General features: G+C 51.0%; 5 protein-coding genes across 5 annotated transcripts; 3 read left to right on the top strand and 2 right to left on the bottom strand.

Moving 5' to 3' along the window:
- Nucleotides 1–247: 247 nt before the first annotated feature.
- Nucleotides 248–3,865, top strand: BKA67DRAFT_541426 (nucleoporin Nup120/160-domain-containing protein; the record flags this gene model as incomplete). Its single annotated transcript, XM_046100935.1, has 3 exons — nucleotides 248–863; nucleotides 917–2,956; nucleotides 3,006–3,865. The coding sequence occupies 3 exons, from the start codon at nucleotides 248–250 to the stop codon at nucleotides 3,863–3,865; spliced, it is 3,516 nt and encodes a 1,171-aa protein (XP_045952974.1).
- Nucleotides 3,866–4,215: 350 nt separating this feature from the next.
- On the bottom strand, nucleotides 4,216–5,992 carry BKA67DRAFT_104304 (vacuolar protein sorting-associated protein 26-domain-containing protein). The gene is made up of 3 exons (XM_046094845.1): nucleotides 5,498–5,992; nucleotides 4,858–5,330; nucleotides 4,216–4,792 (listed from the first exon to the last, which is right to left on the bottom strand). Exons 1-3 carry the CDS (start codon nucleotides 5,712–5,714, stop codon nucleotides 4,520–4,522), a joined length of 963 nt encoding a protein of 320 aa, XP_045952975.1. The 5' UTR covers nucleotides 5,715–5,992; the 3' UTR covers nucleotides 4,216–4,519.
- Nucleotides 5,993–6,866: 874 nt separating this feature from the next.
- On the top strand, nucleotides 6,867–7,747 carry BKA67DRAFT_526041 (ribosomal protein L6, alpha-beta domain-containing protein; the record flags this gene model as incomplete). The annotated part of the gene is made up of 3 exons (XM_046098723.1): nucleotides 6,867–6,912; nucleotides 7,144–7,625; nucleotides 7,694–7,747. The coding sequence occupies 3 exons, from the start codon at nucleotides 6,867–6,869 to the stop codon at nucleotides 7,745–7,747; spliced, it is 582 nt and encodes a 193-aa protein (XP_045952976.1).
- A 3,427-nt stretch (nucleotides 7,748–11,174) lies between these two features.
- Nucleotides 11,175–12,436, bottom strand: BKA67DRAFT_664300 (uncharacterized protein; the record flags this gene model as incomplete). The annotated part of the gene is made up of 2 exons (XM_046108346.1): nucleotides 11,175–11,296; nucleotides 11,359–12,436. The coding sequence occupies 2 exons, from the start codon at nucleotides 12,434–12,436 to the stop codon at nucleotides 11,175–11,177; spliced, it is 1,200 nt and encodes a 399-aa protein (XP_045952977.1).
- Nucleotides 12,437–14,559: 2,123 nt separating this feature from the next.
- Nucleotides 14,560–16,450, top strand: BKA67DRAFT_104387 (ARM repeat-containing protein). The gene is made up of 3 exons (XM_046094846.1): nucleotides 14,560–14,971; nucleotides 15,097–15,622; nucleotides 15,679–16,450. Exons 1-3 carry the CDS (start codon nucleotides 14,677–14,679, stop codon nucleotides 16,292–16,294), a joined length of 1,437 nt encoding a protein of 478 aa, XP_045952978.1. The 5' UTR covers nucleotides 14,560–14,676; the 3' UTR covers nucleotides 16,295–16,450.
- The last annotated feature ends 7 nt before the right edge of the window (nucleotides 16,451–16,457 follow it).

Raw genomic sequence — 16,457 nt, forward strand, 5'->3', positions numbered from 1 at the left:
CACCGGCTCACTGGCAAGCTACCCAGCCTAACAATAACACGGATCCGCAAGGTGAGCTAAGCTAGGGAAGTTAAGGTGCAAGTATTCGACTGCTTTGCTCTTCACCCATGCTCAGTCAATTGGATGGATGCAAGCTTGCAGACCCGCGTGCCAAATAATTTCAAAGACCGCGTCCCGACAATCGCAAAACAGCATCGACCTGCACCCCGTTTCCGCGCGACCTCAGCGCAGCCTAGATGGGCTCACCATGGCTCCTAGAGACTCCTTGTACCTGCACAAGGAAACTAGACTGAACCTCGAGCCCTCATCGCCCGCCCTCGTTGTCGACCTCAAGCTTGGGACCCAAAACGCCCGCCCCGCAAAGCGAGCCAAGAGCAGTGACGAGGACGGAGGACTCTTTCGCACCAGGAACTGTGCTACCTCGTCTTCAGTGTACCACAGAAGACACCATGCCGAACCGAGGAGCTTCCTATGGCGGATCCTCGACGCGAACACCTTGCTGAGCATTCGCTGCATTGATGTCTGCAAGACCAAGAAAGCCCCCGATGCGAATCTGGTCCTCAACCTCCGCTTCTCTTCCTCTATCCGCCCTTCGTGTGTTGCTCTTTCCGATCCTCGGGATCACGATGCGCTTAGCGTCTTCGTCGTCGACCAGTCCAACCAGCTACACACCATCACCTTGAAGCCCGAGCATTTCCGCAAGCGCTCAACCGCCGAGATCTCGGATGCTTGCAGGACACAGCCAATTCAAGCTTTGGGGTTCAAGGTCGCACATCGCCTGGTGGCTGCCGACGACAATCTGCTCGTGGTGACTACCCACGATGGTGGTATTGTCCGGCTGGACAGGAACAAGATCCACGACGGTAGGTTCATGTTTACATCCTTGGGCCCGCACCGAAAGCTGACAAGCCTTTAGCATCACATCAAACATGGAAGGAGACACAGTATGGCTCGAAAGGTTGGGGCCAGAGCTTCAGAGGCTTTCTGAAGGGCAGTCACTCAGTCAGACACAACAATACTGACATGGACTTGAACGCTGCTGCATCAGTGGCTACCACCGACCTTGGCCAACACGATGCCTCATTTCTCCTTACCGTCTGCTTGGATCATCGCTTGAGGGTCTGGAACCTCCAGACTGGGCAAATCCTCAATACCCAAGACATACTTGAGGCAGAACGCAATCCGCAAGAAATAGGCAAGTGGACCATAGATCCATCACAGACCAACCTTGTCAAGGTCGTTGGCGCAACAGAAGGGAAACGCCTCTGTGTCACGTACTCTCCAATAGGCGCCGGAGAATTCAAGTTTTGGAAGTTAGAAGCCGACGCAAACGAAGGGGGCATGACCATCGACTCGTTCTTCAAGGGCTCACAGCTGGTACCGCCTCCACCTCCAGGCACTGATGCTTGGACGTTGGTGGACTTCACCGTTGCGCAGGACGGTCCAACAGGTACGCAACTGTGGGTCCTGTGGAAAAACAACATGACGTATCGGGCACAGCATGTATCGTTCGCTCCCGAGGAAGTAGACGAAGCATGGCGAGATAGGTGGACTGGAGTATACTATGATAACTCAAATCCCACACCGCAGACGTCCAATGCCTGCGACCCCACCGATCCTACAGAAAAGTGGTTAGAGCTGATATTATATCCTGGTCGATTTACAAACGCGACTCTTGAGACTGCTCTAACGATATATGAGCAAGGCCTGGGTCTTGCAAAGGACTCTGCCGCCCGGACTAGCAAAGGTCTGGCTGAAGCTATCTGCTCTGTCATTGGTGCCACTTCTTCGTTAGAGCGGAGCTCTTCTGCTTCTGGTAGTATGGACTACGAGGGCTTTCGGAGTGCAAGTGAATTGCAGTGGCGCCGCTTCTATCGGCTTCTTATCGAGTTGGACAAACAGCGGGGTGAGGCATTGTCATTGTCGTATGAACCCACGTCTGGCTTGTCGTGGGTGGTTTGTGCGGATAGCTTGTCTTCGATTAGGGAATGCAGCCAGCTTGAGCAGATCTGCCACAACCCAGCAGTGCGCCACGAGGGCCTGGAGGACTCCACCCTGCTGATATCTACCGCACTCAACTTTGTTGATGTATTTTCGGACAGTATGCTGCAGATCTGCAACGCCGTCTTGCGCTCAGAATTGCTCGAGGACTCTGCGAAGACGGACGACGAGCGGATTCAATATTTCTCCGACAAGGCCGCCTTTTGGCGACAAACTTCCGACGAGGATTGCGCTCAAGTCACGGATGCTTTAGGCCAGAATTTTGCACTCGTGACTATGGAGCTTTATCAGAAAACTACGGACTTGATGAAGGCAACGGAGGACTCGCAACGAGAACATCGGTATCCCTTGACCGATTTTGGACGAAAATTAGCCGTCAAGGCAATCCAAGAACTTGTTGAGTTTCAATGGAATGTCTGCTTCAGCCAGCTCATTCTTCTCGTCCATATGGAGTTTGAATTTGATAGTCCCGAGGACGCTCTCCACAATAGATTGGACATCGGTACGGTCTACCGATATCTCATCACATGTCTACGAAGACTAGAGCTCATTCGATGGCTGGTCAAGACGCAGCTTCCTGTCCCAATACATAACGCAGATAAGTCCGAGCCCGCTTCGCCTGCGATCACAAAGCGCCAAACGGAAGAAACTCAGACAATTACTGCATTTGAAGGATTGGCCGGATACCTCCTGGGCACTGCCGAGGTCGATGATCTCCCGGCAGCGATTACAGGGATTGCCTCTAACCTGCTGGCAGAGAACAGTGACACATCGCTGCTTCCCCAGTATTTCCAGTGCGCGTTCTTGGTTCAAAACAGACCCGATCTAGCCGCCGAGTTAAGCCCATTCTCGGAACAAGATCCTTTCTCCACATATGTTCAAGGACGTGTATATCTCAGTCTGAAAGATTTCGCCAATGCAGCCATGTATTTCAGGAAGGCAGCATTTGGTCTGAGTAAGTGGTCTTTTGTTGGTTTCATATCGCAAAGCTAATCTGGTCACAGGCCGTCCCGTCAAGAACCCTGATAGGCACAGCAGTGGTCTCCTCAATGATGTTGAATGGAGGCTGTTCTACGCCGGCATGCCGCAGTATTACGCCCACATCGTCTCACTTTTTGAGAAGCAGAGGGCACACTCGTACGTGGTGGAGTTCGCGGGAATCGCCCTACAATTTATAAACCATACAACCAAAGACGCTGCTGCAATACGGACAGAGATGCAAAGTCGTCTGTTCAGTGGTGCGGTCAGCATCTCCGACTTCAGGCTTGCGCACACAACGCTAGTGGCTATGATGGACCACGCCCTGCAGCGTTCGTTGCTCAGGACACTCATTGAGAAGATGTGTGATGGTCTGCACAACTCGGAGCTTGTCGAGCTGCCATTCCCGAATCTCGAGAACGCCGTCGACGATATTCTCGCCCAGCGTTGTCGAGATACAGTCGACGTCATGACCGACAAGCCCTGGCATCAGATCCTCTACTCATGGCGCATCAAGCGCAACGACTACCGCGGAGCAGCGGCTATTCTGCTTGACCGTATACACAAACTTCGTTCGCGAGCCGACGCAGACGACGTCGTTGGGGAGGATGTCTTGGACACTGTCATCACGAGGCAGTACCTAATGCTGATCAACACGTTGAGCTGCGTAGACGAGAAGCAAGCCTGGATCACGACCGAAGCGTCGTCGGATGGCGAGACCAACGGTGCATCGCGATCGTTTGGGGGACCGGGAAAGAGGAAGGTTGTTACACTGGCAGATATCAGACGTCAATACCAGGACGAGCTCGACCGGATCTCTGCCATTAGCGGCGACCAGTGGCCGCTCGTACCTGCAGATGGCGAGGAGATGGACCTGGAAGCTTGAGGTTGGAGAAAAGGGTTTCAAGGGCTTTCATGTAAGAGTAAAATGATACCAAAAGACCTTTTTTTGCGAAAGACGGCGTGGTGATTTGGATTTTATTGATTTCATTGATTTTCTTTTTGCGTCAGGCGAACGGAAAGGCGACAGGAACGGCTGGAAAATTACATTGATGATTGATTTCTGGACTAGACAAAGTCCGTCCCTATAAAAACGTGCCTTTGCTCTCTATTAACCGTAAACGCCGTGCCAACCAATGCTGTCCATCTTAATCACGAACTGCTGTGGTCAAGTAAATATCTACAATTCGTTGTGACCAGCTGAAGAACAACTACTACTGCCCACGCCGCCGCCGTCGCGGTCTCTGTGATGCCGGTATCTTGCCGGCGCTAAGCGAGCGGGCGACTTGCCCTTCTGAAGCTGGTGGTGTCGCCTGGCGATCTCGTCTGCCTCTTCCTCCCAGGGATTGTGACTTGCACTCGAATCCGAGTTCGCATTCGAGTGGGAGTTGGGGTCCGAGATCTGACTCTCCGTCACTGTATCAGCCGCGGTTGAGGGCGCCTCTACCATGCCATCAACAGAGCCCGGAGAAACTGCTTCTCGCCATTGATGGATGCTTGTCGGAGGAGCCGTCAGCCTCAGTCGCTCGCCGGTTGTCTCCTAGCTCTCAACGGGCAGCTGCTTGTGCACTGATGGTTCGGGCACGGACTGGATCAAGGGCTGGTTGTTCGCGGCGTCAGGTGCTTGGCGGAACAGGATGATCTCGGACTGTTTGAAGTAGCGGCGTGCGTCCTCGTCGATGAGAACTAGAGATAAGTAGTAACGGGTGGAGAACTTCTTGTTGACGTCGCGGAATGTCGGTGTCAAGTCAAAACCACCCAGGAAGAGGCGGATGGGAATGGTCTCACCGCGGGATGGGGAGCCGTCCATGATCTATTTTGTGATTAGCCTTGAAATCCGGCCGAACAGGTGGGCTGTCGGGCCCTCGCCAGGCATACCTCAAACCGTACAAGCGTCTCACTCTCGTTGTACTGATTCGGCGCGGCACCGGTGGTCTCGCGCCGGATGATGCTCAGCTCCATGTGCTTGATCTTGAGCCGCACCAACAAGAAGTAGATACGTCCGACGATGACGTCTTTCAGGTGGTACTTGCTTTTGCTGTACTCGAACTCGATGTGGAGGCAGTCCTCAATGCCGACGTCCATCTTGATGCTGCTGTTCATCTCGGGGGGGATGCGATAACTGTAGACCCAGATATCCTTCTCGCGAATGACATCGGCCATGCGCCGGGACACTGTGACCCTCACGAAGTAGCGGAGCTTGACGTTGATACCGTTGTAGGACTCGTACTGCTTCTCCACGTTTTTGAAGTTGAAGTCGAAGGTCTGAGGGTGTTGGAGCTCGCCTGGGGCGGCGAGCTCCTGGTTGAGTGTGAGAAATTCGTAGTGATTGCCGCGGTCAAAGAACATTTCTGGAGTTGTATGTCAGCCAGGGGGGACGGAGACAGGTCCACGCAGAATGCAGCGTTATGTTATGATATAGTATAGTATAGCATACAGCTTGCGTCATCAGGCGCGGCGCAGAGGGGTATGCGTGTAGTCTAGAAGCAGCACTCGGGTTAGAAAGAGCATCGCGTACCTATGGTGCCAATGAATTGGACCTTGATGCCCGTGTGCTCTAATCTCTTGCCATCCTTTGGCCTTACTGTGACGGCGCCCCTGACGGATTCGCCGTCCATGTATAGAGGGGCCTTCTCTCTGCGGTTCTTGTCGAGCTTGACGTCGACCATCTGGCGGTCGTCTGCATCTTCCAGGACAACGTCGATGTCGACGGGGGTGGAGAAGAAGTAGGACATGCTAGGCGACAAGTATAGCCGGCAATTGGGACGTTCGAAGTCGACGGCGACGGCGTGAGTCGGGAAGTGTGTTTGGGGGAAGCTCGGCTTAGCTTGGTTGCGACACACGAATGATAGCGGGATGCTCGCCTGGGGCAAGCTGTACGGATTGCGGATGGGATTACAGTAGCGGGTGCGGAGACGGGCACGGGATGGGATGGGATGGGATGCGGCGCGGTAACGGCTCAGCTCAATTCAGTTTGTTCAGTTCAGTTCAGTTCAGTCCAGTTCAGTTCAATTACTGAAGCCTAATAATAAGTCCGAGGCTGGCCTAGAGCCTGCGTGCCTACTATGTACTAAGCCTGACAGCCTGGGGAGTGAATGGAGGAATGAATTGAATGGGTGGATCGACCGAAAGGGAAAAGTGAGAGTGCATGTGGGTAGTCTAGTACTCTTCAGTGAGCAGCCAATGAGAAGATACTATACGGTAGTACGTACAGTGGACGCAGAGATGATCAACAAGTTCAAATGATTTATCCGCAATCTTTGATAGATAGATAAAGAAGACAGATTATGATATGTCTTATAATAGAGGAGTCAAAATAACAACAAAAGATAATACACAAGCTTCGACCCACTCATCTCGCTACCTACCCAACGTACAGTTTTGTAATACTCAGCTCGAAAAAGTAGGGGAAGAGGTCGGGTCTATCAATCATGACGATGTCCTTCTCCCCCACTGCAGTTAGCCAAGTTGGTCCAAGCGGCGGATTGACTGACTGCCTTTCCCATTGAGTGCATGTGGACCCTCACATCCTGTGGCTGGTCGCTATCGATAAGCCCAGTCAAGCCACTTTTGGCCGGGTCAGCCACGGCTTCTTTTCTCCCTTTCCCCTTCGCCGTAGGGTTTCTACGCACAATCAATTTCGAGCTCAAATTTTGAGACGATTCAGCCAAGGTAAGGAACTTCGGAAAAGTTCGAACTCACATCACCGCATCGCCAATCCTTCAGGTACGGATACCCCATCCGACGACACGACACGAATCTATCGCAGACAAACTGCCTCGCGTCCAATTTTCTTGTCATCAATTAATTGCGACAAATTACTGACATTCGGTCGGCTTACAGGTCGATATCCCAATCAAAACCCCACCTGAGGAACATCCGACAAGATGCGTTACATTCACACCGAGGAGACCTTGGAGGTGCCTGAGGGCGGTATGTCGCTCACTTTCATTTACCGGCGCCCTTGATTTCCATCCTGCTGCTTGGTCTGGTTGCTGGCAGGGTCGGGCGGAGAACGCTGAAGCAAGAAGAGAGAAAAAAAGAGAAAAATATTCGACATTCGCTGTCGTGTATCCAGAGGAGGCCCGCAGGGCCAAGCAGAACAAGCCAACGAGGCGCGCAACAAGACTCGAAACAAACTTGCTGACTTGTCGTGTCCAACAGTCTCCGTCCAGATCAAGGCCCGCAAGGTCACCGTCACCGGTCCCCGTGGCAAGCTGTCCAAGGATCTGTCCCACTTGGCAGTCAACTTCTCCCACCCCAAGACGAACGTGATCGGAATAGAAATCCACCACGGCAACCGCAAGAACGTCGCCGCCCTCCGCACTGTCCGTTCCCTCATCAACAACTTGATCATCGGTGTCACCAAGGGCTTCAAGTACAAGATGCGCTACGTCTACGCCCATTTCCCCATCAACGTGAACATCGACAAGAACTCCGAGACCGACCAGTACGAGGTCGAGATCCGTAACTTCATCGGCGAGAAGCTCGTCCGCAGAGTCGTCATGCGCTCCGGTGTCGACGTCGAGGTCTCCACCGCCCAGAAGGACGAGCTCGTCCTGTCCGGCAACTCCCTGGAGGATGTCTCGCAAAGTGCCGCCGATATCCAGCAGATCTGCAAGGTGCGCAACAAGGATATCCGTAAGGTATGTTTTGAATACAAATCCCCCGTAACCCCACCCTCAGCCTCCAGTAATCTCACAACTTTTCACAGTTCTTGGACGGTATGTACGTGTCCGAGAAGGGCAACATCGTCGACGAGGCTTAAATGGAATGAATATGGATGGATGTCACGGTTTCTTTGCTGCTTTCTGGGTCTCAATAAGGAGTGACCGGGGTTCATACATTGCATCAGGTTGTAGCGAATATGGCTACGCAAAATGAGAGAACTCTTTCCGAAGCAAAACAAACAAAAACACCCTTGGTCTTGCGCGACAAATGTGCTCATTGCTTCCATTCGATTGGAACCAAACCAAACCAACTTTTGGAGGTCTAGCGGGCGTGCCAGGCGTACAGGGAGAGCTGCCATGTCCAAACTCTTCGAGCCTTGAATAAAAATTACTAATCTCAGCCTGTGGTGTCTCAATCGTGCCAGTCGTTCTGAGGTGAAGTCATTCCCGTGGTTTGTCGATACGCTCTCACGGTAATGAGAAAACTAGTTGCTGGTGGCATTCGGTTATCCCTCGTGCCACCTACGCGCGGGGGAAAAAAAAAAAAGAAGTATATTCTGTGGACATACATTTGCAAACCTGGCTGGGCAACCTCTGATTTTGTTGGAAGCCTTCTTGCAACTAACCACTCTTGGGTTATGGCGCAATAACGAACAATTTGTAGATCGGCAACATCCCAGCGATGACTTTATTACTTCTGATGATGCTCAACACATGATGATAATCAATCATTCCGTTTTGGCCTGTCGGGAATGCCTTGTTAACAATTCAAACGTAAAGAGGGTATGTTCAACTCTCAGAGATCAAGACTCCAGCAGGGCAGCCTTGTGGTGGCAAAAACAATCCAGTGTAAGGTTGTTGTTGTTGACCAACTTCTAGATGCCCATATGGACCTCTGTGGGCTTCGCATCAAAGGTAGGCGATACGTCGGAAGATAACAAATTACTTAGTCAAGCCACAAGCCCTCGATTCGACATTTCAGCGGCAGATATAGAGGAAAGTGAATCCTTCCTGCCTGTATAGATTTTCAGCTTCGGAACAATCCACGAGACGTTCCTTTGTTATTTTTGAGGAAGAAAGAAAGGAAGAAAGGAAGGGCTTCCCTGTCATTCGCGCCTTGAATATAATAATATTCGTATGCAAACGCGAATCTGATAAACATAGATCGCAGCTTCAACGAAGTCTCAAGCATCTTCATAAATGGCATCTCTGTCTCAGCAGATCGCAATAACAGGACGACACATGCCACGTTAGCCACTATGACAGCGTGGGCTTTCAAAGTAGATCTCTCTCAAGCTTTGGTGAGATTTCTGAACAAGATAAGCATCGCCCTTCTCCCCCCCTAGTTCTCGGTAGACCACGACGGGTTCACGTCGATCTCAAATGTCGCCATAGTGCTCGAATCTCCGTGCCACGAGGAGAATTTTCTTCAAGTTTTCCAATATGGCTGACTGAAAGCTATTACTCGAATCGTGTTTGTGGAACCCAGAGCATGTCAGTAGCCTCCTTTTCATATTAGCATGTCCTGTCCACTCGTCCTGTCCACTCGCGAAGCTACGCTTGACTCTGTCTCGTGTGCACAGATGATTTAGGAAGATCAGAAGGCGAATTCCCACTTCCAGATGCGAAATATGATGTACTTCATGACCATACCATCTCTGCTCCGAATGGCACATGGTTTGCACCGGTTCTCGAAATGCCCATGAGGATTATGCGAAGCTAATATATACGCAACTATGCTATTTTGGTAAGTATATGATAAGATTTTTATTGTCTGTTCATCTTCCTGATCTTATGACGAACCATGCTCTTTTAGCGACCTGTCAAGGGGGTTCGCCGAACAAGAGCCACGGAGGCCATGAACAGAATCAATCTTCCCCAGCGATCAGAAACTTCTGCTAGATATTGCTTAGAAACCACTCCACCACCCGTGGCTTCTTATGACTGATGCCTTGACTGGGATGTCACCAGCAATGATTATACTTGTGGCCTATCTCTCCTTGGAGCTGAATCGTTGGGCAGGCAAGATGACGCTCGTCTGGATAGGAAGCGGAGATAGGCATATGGTGCGATTCGGTGTTGACGGTGATAAAACATCAGGAAGAAATCAAGGGGCAAGAAAAAAAGGAATATACATAAAGGAAGTCGTTGCGGCATCGGCTGACTTAATTGTTACCGGCAAAGGTTTCTGGGGGACTCAATCGCAGATGAAACCTATATGACCCATCGGCTCCTTGCGGAAGAAGCTCGAGAATCTTCGACGTCAAGGAACGTACCCTTGGAAGAATATCTTGCTTTCTCGTCAGCACTGGAGATGTCACCGCTGATAATGTAGTCTAAGGGCAGTCCAGTGTGTGTTTCGCCGCTCCTCGTTCTGGCAGTTGTTACCGGTATAGTCGCCAGCGTCAATCTTGTGCCATTCGCCGCAAGAGCAACGGATCTTTCCGTGTTCATGTCCTGCGGTGGTTTAGACGGGAACTCAGCTGAAGTCATGCCGGCGCTGTCTTTGCCAATGCTCGCGCTGCCATGTTGAAAGATCTGTGGAAGCGGTCCAACATACGACTCCCAGTTCAGACTAATTGCATGGAATTTTGCGAGAGACGGGCGTAGCACTATGTGATGGAGGATGGATAGTCTTGGAGACGGCTTAAGTATTTGTGAAGCGGGTAGTCCGTGATATATTGTGGGTATTGGTTTCGAAAAGTGGCTAAGGCTATGTGTGTACAAGGATTTGCAGCGCGTTCGAGTCTCATGTGCTGATATCTACGAGATACGCTGGCTGAGTGTCTACAATGTGTGCCACAGCTGCATCTATATGCTCATGATCATAGAAGTCTCTTCTGGATAGTAGGATAGGCTGGGGCACTATATTTGATGTACTTGCGACGCTTGCTTTTGTGACCACGAAGTATTGTCATTAACTTCAAATTGCTCGAGCTGAATGTGTTGAACCATCAGTCCATTGCTGTAAGGCAGAGCTCAGTCCAAACGACAAATCCTGCTTGCACAATAAGCATTTTATAAGGAGACAATGTTTGCATTGGCTCACGGACTACCACTGGCGAGGTCGACGCTATTTTTATAAAGCCAAATTTAATGAAGACATTGGGTGTGATCGAAATCGTGACAAAGTTGAATGAGAACCCCGAAATCAAGAACTCTTTGATTATATTCGTCTCTCCGTATATAGCCACCTGGTTGCCTTTATCAGGGTGTCTCTATATCCAGTGCTCCCCTCATTAACATCGTCTTCGCTTCTCAAAACTCCACACAATGAACCCACATCTCATCAACATCGGTACTTCTTTGCCATGCTGTCATATCGTATCCTGATTCATTCCAATTTTCGTGCCATCCATCGCAAAATACAAGTCGTAAAATTTCTCTATGATTGAATCGAAGAGCCGTAAAAACGAATAAAAAAAAATAAAAAGATTTGTCCCCCGACGCCGCTGTTGTGCTGAATGCGTGCATGTAGCGGTTATTGACAATGGGTATGCTTATGAACAATCTAGTGGGTATGGTTTATATGTAGACGGGATCAGGATCTTCTCGTATGTCTGGTATGCGAGGTTCTTCTTGATGCCCTCGTTCCCTGAGAATGTCTAGATCGTCGTGTCTCTCGTGTCCTCCTATCTGAGCTTGCGCTACCTGAAGACCTTTGTTAGTGGCTAACTTCCAGACAGTGTATGTTCAGATAAAAACTTACTAGGACTGCTCGCGGTGAAGGAGTCCGTGTAGTATGAGCTGCTCCAGTCACTCCTAGGAGGCTTTTGGCTGCCCTCCTTCTTCTTGTCACCCCTTCTGAGTCCCAGGAGCAATAAGGCTGCTCCACCGGCAGCGGCCAGCCAGCCTGCTCCGCTCTTCTTCTCATTCCTAGAAGCAGCGGTCGACGGTCGACCACCACCGCCGCCTCCGAACCAGGTACGGTGCGCCGGTCGAGCGGCTGCTGCTGCCCCATGAGCGCTTCCATGGCGTGAGTACCGCTCTTCGATGATCTCGGTACGCTCAGTCTTGTGCTTATCCTTACCACCGATACCGAAAATAGCGAGAACTGTGGCCCATAAGCCACGAATAATGCAGCAAATGCACAGTAGTAGCAGCAAGATCACACCAGCAATGGTTCCCACCACGATGCCGGCAATGGCTCCTCCGCTCAGAGAGCTGCTTGTCGTGGTTCCCACGGCAGCTCCGCCAGTGCTAGTTGCAGTGATGCTCGCGGCTGTACCTGTTGTCGTCGCTGTTGTTACAGTGCCAGTTCCTGTAACTCTGTAGGGTGCAGAGAAAGCCGTTGTCACGACACCAACGGTCGCCACCGTCGTTCCGGTTGTCCAGGTTCCAGCGTTGGAATTGGCTGAGCATTGGCCCTGGTAAGCACAATATTGCCAGCTCGCGCAACAAATGGTTCCGCAGGCAATTTGACCGGATCCAGAAGGCGGCACGCAATCCTCACCGTCGGACCCACTGGATGCAGGCGTTGTTGCTCCTGCGACGTATGAGCTCCAGGTGCTCGTATATGTGCGCGTTTCCGTCCAAGTTGTTGTATAGCCCTCGTAACCGCTACCGCTACCTGCGGTGCAAGCTGCTACATTGTTGGCTGTAACACATACTTGGTCGGAGGAGCAGCAAAACTGATCATCAACGCCGCAATAGGAGGCACACGAGCGGTCCATGAGATATCCAAATCCCACATCGCGCAGGCTGTCACGGGGGAATGGACTGGCTGATGTGAGACTCGCAAGAAGCAGGCCGAGAAAGGCCGACGGAGGAGCCCGGAGAAGTCGCATTGTGAGAATGAGACTCTGGCCCTCGGTTTTGACTAGAGGTGTTGGTGGGGGTTGGTCGGAATGTGTGTGGAATGCGCTTATCCGCAAAGTCGAGAAACAATGCGACAAATGCAATCCGACTCAACCTCTTGGGTATAGAGCTCCGGGCAGGAATGCCGAAGCTCTGTGGTGCGGTTATTGGGTGGCTATGGTGGTGATGGAATTGAAACCGCCCGCTCCGCAACCTTAAAGTCGAAGTCCTAAGAGATGCGTGACTTGCACCGTTGTGAGGTTAGTGTTGGTGTAAGTAGCTGGGCGACAAAACTTTAAAGATAACTAAGTCAATGATGCGGATAGTGAGAAAAGGGTGTTTGAGTCGGAACGGAATTGCATGAGACCTTTTCTTCTTCTTTCCTTTTTTTTCACAGGGAAGATGACTACTGCAGGTCTTGCGGATTAGGTTGCTTTGATGTGGGATTTTCTTCGCGGCTGGTGTGTACTCCCAACCTCCCAAGTTCTGGTTGTGCGCAAAAAGTCGCGGGGTCGGGAAGCTTCAACTGGCTTGGTGTCATGGGCGGCACTTACAGTGGTGAGGAATCCGAGGAGGTTGGTAGGCAGGGGCTGTGTTTCAAGGCTGTTCTTTCTGGTTTGTCAATCAGCTTCTAGAAAAGTTCAAGTCTCTACAACATTCAGGGGGAAGACTTCTCTTTGGCTTTTCAAGTTTCTCTCCAGTCGTCCGTCAAAACATGGCACACGATTGAAGACCAGATGCGAATGGTACCTGATCGGCTGACAGCGGATTGTGTGAGTTGGCAGCGCGGCAGCTGCATTAAGGTAGACGCTAGTAATCTAAGGTTAGATCCCAGATTCAAGTTGCACTCAATGTTGACGGGGCGACGGGGCAACCACTAATTACATACTGTACGTAGTACATATGAGGAGTCAACTAGTTGTACATGTCATCACCGACATATCAGTTCCCCGTAGCCTGGCCAAGCTGTTACATTTACGATACAATCTCGCGCCTCGGGTGCTCTCGCAGAGTTGTGCACATCGCCTGGATTTCTTCAAAGGTTCACCAAAGTTTGAACCGGCATGAATGCTAGAAATGTATCCTGACTCTTTGGAGCGTGACTGTACTGCGACCAGTGATGACGGTGATCAGGGTATCCTTTCGTCTCTTCATCAAGCACACAAGATGGCATAGCAAGAAGAAACAATTCAATCGATTAATGGTACTAGGTTAGGCAACACCCATCTCCAAAACTAGTTGGCGCGTCGCTCTTCTCAGGATATAATAAGAAACGAAGGGCTACAACACATAGTTTTTCTTATGGTCAGGGCGTCATGAAATGATGTCACTCTATGGTAAGAGATTGAGCATGCCTTGAGCCTGTTTCACCGCCCATGTTGGCAAGATGATTATTAATTGCATGAGAATATGGGAACGTGAATATTCATGTCTCGTTCTGCTTAAGATAACTTCTAGACTGCATTTTCAGTTCAATTTCATAACCATTAAAGGTCAGCTCGTGACTTGGCATAGGTGGCATTCGAATGTCTGGGTATAGCTGTTAGTGTTTGGTGCAACAATATCTAACCTAAGAGGCATCTAAATGGGAACGAGCAATACGGCGCTGCTTCGTATGTCGCATCAATTGCAGCTTCTTGATGCAGAGTACTCCTGTCATATACTACCTCTGTACAAAGCGGTTGAGTGCAATTGAGTTGTGCCAATTACTTTGGCGTTTTGGTGTGCGCTGGCTGTGATGGACCTCCCCGTCCTATCATTTGTGGCATCCCATAGCTCGTGTCATTTGACTATGAAGCAAATCTGTCATGACCTTCTTCAAATAAATGATATCCAGTGGGCAGAGAGTTGCACACGTCTTTGTTCTCGATTGACCAGTTCCAATTTATATCCGTACACACTTTCGAAGCTTGGGCTCCTAACCCCACTAATTGTCACGCCTCGAGTGCGGGCGGCTCAATTAGAGGCAGGCTGCCTTGAACCGGAGGAGACCTGAGACCTTGGACCCAAGACCTTGGGACCTTTGGCCTTGGACGTTTGGACCTCTGGATTTTGGACCTGAGCTTTCGGAGACAAGCAAGCTGCGACTAGACTACCTACTTCCGTACTTCGTGTGAGCTCCTTCGTCATCGCATTCCGCCTCCAATAGCTTCCTGCACAATACACCGCACAACCCTTTACTCGCAACCCACCTAACGAACCTGTATCGGAAGGGACAGGGCCAACTATCATGTCGCTCGATCCTCCCCCTTATCTGGGTTCGCTTCAAAACAATATTCGCCAGCGACCCATTCCATGGGACGGCGCAGTCAGGGCCAACACTCTCAACGAGGGACAACTGGCCAAGATCAGAGCTGTCGATAAGGTCAGGAAAGAGCAAAGAAAGGAAGTCGTCGAGCGCGACCTCGATGGCTACCGCGTATTGTTCGTGGGCGGCGATGGCAGTCCCAGCGTGCTCGAGTCTGCGAGCAAGCGGACAGACGTCGTGCAGTACATCTTGGTCCTGCTGAACGACCTACTAGAGGGTACGCACATGTGCCATGCCCCTTCCCTGCCTTTCGTGCCCTCGTCCCCTCATGCCCTTACGCGACACAAAATACAAAACACACAATGCGCACCAGAGCTGACTCTACTTGGTATCTTTATTTAGGTGTGCCGAAGCTAGCAGGCGCGTTGTTCAAGACGTCGGATCCCTACAAGCATTTCCTGCCTCTCCTCGCCCACTCCAACAACCTTGAAGACCCTATCCCCTTACTTACATCAACTGTACTCGCCACCCTCATGACGCAATCAAAGGATGAATCGCAGCCCACCGAGAATGCCTTACCTCTGATTCTGAGTTACCTGTGTAGCATGGCCAAGAACACAACCGATGCTGGCCTACAGGATATTGCCGTAACACAATACTCTTCTCTATTGTACGGCAAGGCCTCCCGGCAGCTTTTCTGGAAGCAACGAAGCGAGACCGTGGCACCCCTCGTCGATATCTTGAGGAAGGCCGCAGGCGTTGGCGCAGATTCCTCCGCCAGCCTGTGGAGCGGCAATGCTACGGTGAGAACCGGTGGCTTCGAAGGCGCTATCGGTGGAGGTGTCGGCTTGCAGTTGCTATACCATGTCTTGCTTGTCATGTGGCAGCTGAGTTTCGAAGCCGAGGATATTGGCGACGAGATGGATGAGTATGTGCACCCTCTGCAGGCATCCGGAAACATGTTCATGACTAATCGCAACACAGCGAGTACGACGTTATTTTGCTTTACACGCAGCTCCTGCGTTTATCTCCGAAAGAGAAGACCACACGTCTGCTTCTTTCGACACTATACAACCTCCTCAGCACTAACCCCAGCTCTCTTCTGCCTACAGCAGTTCTGGCTAGGTTGCCCGCCCTGCTTCAAAATGTGGGCGGAAGGCACCTGACCGACCCCGACTTGCAAGAAGACCTGGACCAGCTCAAGACAATGCTGGAAGAGTACACGACAACCAAGACGACTTTGGACGAGTACGTGGCAGAAGTGCGTTCAGGCCACCTACGATGGTCCCCTCCCCACAGAAATGCCACTTTTTGGGCAGAGAACTCGCGAAAGATTCTCGACCTGGAGACGGGCGAGATCCCTCGTAAGTTGGCTGAGATCATGAAGAAGCCATGGGACAATGACAAGGCGGTCTTGGCGATTGCTTGTAACGATGTTGGGGCTTTGGTCAAGGAGGTTCCAGAGAGGAGATTCCAGCTGGAAAAATTGGGAATCAAGACGCGCATCATGGAGCTGATGCAAGATGCAGATGAAAATGTGCGATGGGAGAGTCTCAAGGCTCTTGGCGGTTGGCTCAAGTACAGTTTTGACAACAACTGATGTGTAATAAATAGTGTTGTACGCGTTTGAAACACGCCGGCTACATCCAAGCATTGCGGCGAACAACATAGAAGTCATTTTCAACGAACACCTGGCATCGAGCCTTCGCTGCTATCATCTCAACAATTGCAAATGCAGAGTGACATTCCAAGCCGTTCGGAGC

The sequence above is a fragment of the Truncatella angustata genome, assembly GCF_020726525.1.
Source record: "Truncatella angustata strain MPI-SDFR-AT-0073 chromosome Unknown BKA67scaffold_10, whole genome shotgun sequence".
Lineage (NCBI taxonomy): Eukaryota > Fungi > Ascomycota > Sordariomycetes > Amphisphaeriales > Sporocadaceae > Truncatella > Truncatella angustata.